At 33.1% G+C, this 6,001-nt stretch overlaps 1 protein-coding gene across 1 annotated transcript in view; it reads right to left on the bottom strand.

The window, feature by feature from the left end:
- Positions 1–2,071: 2,071 nt before the first annotated feature.
- GOLGA5 (golgin A5) overlaps positions 2,072–6,001 on the bottom strand; it is a 28,285-nt gene continuing 24,355 nt past the window's right edge. The window contains exons 11-13 of the mRNA XM_074235438.1: positions 5,498–5,603; positions 3,984–4,047; positions 2,072–2,550 (exon numbers count right to left, since the gene is read on the bottom strand). Coding sequence (XP_074091539.1) covers positions 2,470–2,550; positions 3,984–4,047; positions 5,498–5,603 — 251 coding nt within the window. The 3' untranslated portion in view covers positions 2,072–2,469. The remainder of the gene's footprint in view (positions 2,551–3,983; positions 4,048–5,497; positions 5,604–6,001) is intronic.

Below are 6,001 nucleotides of genomic sequence, written 5' to 3'. Positions count from 1 at the left end.
AGAATGCTGAGATTCAGTTCAATTTCACAAGCATTTATTAAATGTCTATTATGTGCCAAGTACCAAAGTTAGTGCTGGAGATGCAAATTCAAAAAACAAAATAGTCACTGCCCTTCAAGGAGTTTACATTTCCTTACATTCTGGTGTGAAGATGACCTCACATTTCAATCTACCAAATACTATTTAAATGAGGAAAAAAATTGCTCTTATGAGTTTATATTTTGCAATAATAGAAGTAGTACATTTTGGGTAAAAGAATAAAGGTTAAGGAAATAAGAAAAGTATTTTTGAATTGATAGGCATAATCATAAAATACCATAATACCATATACATTATAGAATGAATTTGATACTATGCAGAAAAGTAAATCATTTTAATAAAAAATTGATAGTCTAACAAGATCCTTTGTCAAAATTCTATTTTAAGTTATCCTGAAAGTCACAGATTACTAGAGGTTAAGTGGATGAGTGGGAATTATACAAACCCAAATAAATAGTTTTAGTATCAAGAGTCAAGATCTTGGAAATGGAGACACAATTAAAGGTTTAAATATGTGCAGAAGTATGATTCAGGAAATGCTCTGTCAAACACTTCCAAAGCCAAGAATGTGTAAAAATGGAGCAAAAGATTTAACGACTTCCCAACAAAGGCAGGTGGTCACGAGGAAGGAAGGAAAGTTTGGCAATATTCAGTGATGAGACACATGGTGGTTTTCATTTTAAGTGTGCAAGCTGTTTCTAATCATTTTTAAGAAATGTCTTCATTTAGAATTATTTTTAAAGCAGAAACATACCAAATATTTTTAAATGCTTCTAAATTATTACTTCATTCCACCCATGCATCAAATCTGGCAACACAGCTCAGCATGTGATGGACTATCATATCTGAGAAATATCAGAAAACGTCAGAGAACTTAGTTAACTATGGATCAGTTTTCACACCTCAAAATCCTATACACAAGTAACATTTCACTTTTTTGTCACAATGTTAAACATTCGGGTCCAAATTCAAATAAAGCTAAGAAAAGTCCACATACTATTGGAAGGTCACTTTTAAAGGTTCCCTTCCTAATGATAAATGAGAAACAACGATGTTTCATGTGGTAATTAGCATTCCTAATTATCTATGGTAATATTGAAGCCAGAATCTTGGGTCAAATTATCTTTTTTATGTTTCCATTAACCACAACAAGAAATGTGATTAAAATAGACCTAATTTTAGTAATGTAGTAATTGTAAAACAAAATGTCCATAACAACTCAAGAATATAGATCTGGAGGTAGAAAGTTTCAAAGCTCACTTCACTAAACATTAAAAGTAAAAAAAAAAGTCATTTTTTGAATAACAATTGGATATAGAAATGAATATATGATCTATGAATATATGATTATATTATACATATATAAAAATAGATATGATATATATGATCTATGAATATAAAAATGTGAAGGCATGGGGCAGCTAGTTGGTACACTGGATAGAGCACTGGCCCTGGAGTGAGAACCTGAGTTCAAATCTGTGGTCAGACACATAATAATTTCCTAGCAGTGTGACCTTGGGCAAGTCACTTAATCCCATTGCCTTAAATTTTTAAAAAATGTGAAGGCACAACAGCAGCTAAAACAGGCTTGATTCCCTAGTGTCACTACTGGAGCTAACAATCCTTACTCATGGATGGCATGAGCTAGCCTTAGGCACAGACAAGGGGGGAAAGAAAAAATAACAAAAAGGAAAAGGATAAAGCAAAGGGAAATAGTGGATAGAGGCAGATAGGATAGGAAAAACAAGAGATGCATATAGTGAGAATGTTTTGAATACCACTTATTGTTCCAAACCATTCAGCAGCAAGTGTCATAGTTTGCCAACCCTTGTTATATCATCACTTCATTTGGAAAGGTATATTAGATCAAACACCACCAATCTCTTGAACAAAAAAAAAAAAAGGAGAAAGGAAAATGTGTATATTAGGTTTTATTCTTGTAAGTATTTATGAAAAGATATTGCACCAGTCAATCAGGCCTTTACCATGAAGAGGGGGGATATTTACAGAGTAAAAAACATGAATATGTAAATGCAGACAGAGTAACTAAAACTTTTATTTATATACCTAAATACAATTAGTTTCCCTGATTATAGCCTATAATCAGTAATGACTTAAAATATAGAACCTGCCATATCAAACTGGTCTAGTCTAGTGTTTTTATGAAAATCCATTATGTGTGTGTATCACACTAGACCATTAACTTTCTGAAAAGTAAAGGTTGAGTTTATGTCTTTTTCTAAGAGACTGTTACCACTTTTTTAAAATCGGAGAAAATTGTATTTGTTCAATAATTTAAAAATTCAAAGTAGTACTAAAACAGGAAATGATATATGTCCTTCTTGCAGATTTCAGGCAACAGACTTTTTTTGTAGATCCAAATTCCAGGGGGAAAAAGACTAATCATTCCAACACTCATTTGAGTTGAGCTCATTTGCCAGTTGGATGGTCATGGTGCATTTCTGGTGTGTAAGTAAGTAGAACAATCATGACCCAGAAGTGAAGCAAAGCCTGAATAAAGAAATGATGTAGAGATTAATCAGCAAAGTCATTAAAGGAGGACCTATTGTATATATAACATTGTCCCAAGTATTTTATCAAATACAACTGTGGTGTTTAGGGAACTGAGGCAAGTTTGATATCAAAATTCATGTTGAAGGGCAGCTAGGTAGTGCAGTAGATAGAGCACCGGCCCTGGAGTCATGAGGACCTGAGTTCAGATCCTGACTCAGACATTTAATAATTGCCTAGCTATGTGACCCTGGGCAAGTCACTTAACCCCATTGCCTTACAAAACCAGCAAAAACCCAAAACAAAATCCATGTTGAACCACATATTTTAACAAAACAATAAATGATCAAATGATGCAGTGCTAAAGTAATTAATTTCTGGAGTAATTAAACAGGTCTACAGTTTCATGAGAAACAAAACAAAAACATCCTAGTGACTAGGATATGGGAAGAAAAACTCAACAACCATAGTATTCCAAACACTAGAATCAGCTCTTTGGAAGGTTTCCCCCACCAGAGATACTTTCGTAGAGGTTAAATAACCACATAGGGACATCCTAGAAAGGATTCATGCTTTTGGGCGGGGCAGACCTCAAGGACCCTTATAATTTAAAGGTTCTATTGCTCTTATATTTGGTGACATCTTAGCCAAATATATAACAAATGAAGTATTTGATGACTAAAGGCAAAATTAGAGTTGGACATTAAATTCTAAAAAGATAAATGTTTATTAATTCCTTCCTTAAAGAAATTCAGTAAAAATTGTATTATAAATCACCTTGATAATCCTGAATTCCATAATATCCCCACAATGCAGACTGATATGTATGGATGTATATATGTGCATTTATACACATATATAAAGCTATATGTATTCATATGTATATACACATATATATATCTTCTTTCTCTTGAACAAATACCAATCATTTCCTCATTATTAGTTATATAAAATTAATTTTGTTTTTCCCTTTAATTCTCTGAATGCTATTTTATTTTCTAAATTTGTGAAGCTCTTCCCTCTAGTGGATTACTGAGAAATTTCATTTTGTGCAAATACAAATTTACTAGGGAAGTTATTAGTTTAGGCAATAAACTTACCATAGACACAATTTAACACAAATACTTTTATCCTTGTTTATGTAATTAACACATACTCAAATTGGATAAAAGAGTATCCCAAACTCCTACAATAAATTTGTTAATAGAGTAAAGGAAAAATAATAAAATATTACATTAAGTTGCATAGAAACTTAAGCTACATGAGCCCTAGATAAAAACTTCATGTCTACAATGTTGTCATTCTCAAAAAAAATTTGAGTCATGAGTTTCCTAAATTAATTTGATGCTTTCATAAACAGTTAATATTTGGCACCAGGGGAAAAAAAAAATGGCCAAGAGATTAAGTACAGCTTCCCATTGAAGCTTACTCACCATATATATGATTACAAATATTCTTGCAATGGGGTATCTTCGGAGAAAGATTCCCAGACGGATGCTGTGTAGACATAAAAGATAATTAAAAATAAAAATAAAGTTTCCCTTGACTAGTAACAGTCTTATTTTATTTACCCCAGCCATATTTATTATTAACATGGCACACAAAGGACAATTTCTTTTTCAACTCTGGGTAGGACAGTTTAACCTAAAATAATAATTCCAGGAATAATTAATAGCTGTGAATAAGTGCTAGAAAGAACAATCATCTTGGAGCCACAAAATCTGCCACTTATTAGCTGTATGACCCTGGCTAAGAGCCTTTACCTCTGAGTCTTTTTCCTCATCAGCAAAACTGCACTGAGTCACAGAGCTGCTGGGAAGATCAAAAGAGATAGTGTATCTAGAACTCTTCAATAAGGAAACTGCAAAGCAGTACACAAATATAAGCTATTTATCGTTGTCATCTTTACAGGGAAAAACTATGACTTAGTAGTCACACTTAAAGCTTTGTCCCCTGCTACAAAAATGAAACCTCAACTGAACCCCACCCAAAGAAGAGCTATCTGTAACCCTGATGAGAAGTTGTCATGGCAGCATTAACATGGAGCTTTACACTAACTAAAAGAGGCTTACAAGCATCATCACCTTTGACTCTCAACAGCCTTAGGAGGGAAGAAAGACAAGCAATACTCTCCCAATTATATAGATGAAGGAAAAAACTGGAGCCAATAGGCTCAGGCTCTTCTTCAAAGTTATGGAGTTAGTAAGTGGCAGAACCTAAATTCAACTCAGCTTTTCTGAACTCAAGGTCACTACTAATTTTCATAACACTATACTGTTTCTTAGAGACTTTGATTAGAATCCCTCACTTCTGGAGGGCACAAGAGATAGAAACTAAAGGAAAAAAATGGTACAAGTCCCCCAAACTCCTCTACTCCCCTACTTCTTTGCACCATATATCTCTGCCAAAGAAAGAGCAGACCTGTCCTCCCTATCCCCATCATTGCAGAGAGAAGGCATCCAAGTTGGACCTTGAACAGGTCCAATACTCAACTCTCCAGAAAACCTGACAATAATGTGAAGGCATTTCCTTTTAAATATGAATGCAACTTTGCTTTTATTTATAAAGGTGTTACAATTTTATATTAAAAATGTTACTTATTTAAAAGTTTCATTTATTCCATTAATATAGTACAATACAGGACAAATCAGGATCTTTTTCTCAATTAAAAAGGTCAAGTGATAATGATATAATTGATAGAAAGGAAAGCCAGGGCTAATCATGTCCCATTAAATGTTCATGCTTCAGTGACACTATTCCTAAAATATATAAAGTAATAAGTCTTATGCTCACTCTCTTAAAACAATTAAGATAATGTCACTATTAAAACCTTGGTTTTGCAAAATGCTAATGCAAAATGCATTACTCTCCATGACTGGAAAGACTTTTCAGAATAGTTTTTGGAAACTGACTCTATAAGAATTAGCTCTTTAACATCTCCTCTTACCTAAATTGGTCAATAGTACTGGCAGCTTTCCGTACTCTACCATACATTCCTGCCATGGTGGTTTCTGAATCACTGAAAAGAACAGGAACATTTCGTACACGTGTTCCTAAACAAAAGAACAGTTGATTATCAAACAGTTCTATTTGTGATTATTTTGACTAAAGAGAACTGTCTGTGCTTTACATGAAGATTCTAAAGGTCTAAGCCAAAGAACTGAGGATCTTACTGAATCACTACTTCACAGTACTTAAAATGAGATAGTTTGAAAGAAATGATTGTGTTGGTTAATATTTCAACTATCAAATTTTCTTTGACTTTTATTTTTGAACCTAGAGATTTATCAGAATTTGAGAAAGCAGAATTATAAGAATTAAGTTCAAATGCTCTTCATTACTCAGGAGTAGTTTATTAAAACAACTCATGCTTTCAAGCTTGAATGTTAATACCCATTGAGCTTAACTATGGTACATAGCCTTCTATTAATAATTCTTGATACTGTAAGAC

The sequence above is a fragment of the Macrotis lagotis genome, chromosome 4 (genome assembly GCF_037893015.1).
Source record: "Macrotis lagotis isolate mMagLag1 chromosome 4, bilby.v1.9.chrom.fasta, whole genome shotgun sequence".
NCBI classification, from domain to species: domain Eukaryota; kingdom Metazoa; phylum Chordata; class Mammalia; order Peramelemorphia; family Peramelidae; genus Macrotis; species Macrotis lagotis.
Note: the sequence above shows the minus strand (reverse complement) of the source record. Positions and strands in the feature narration are given on the sequence as shown.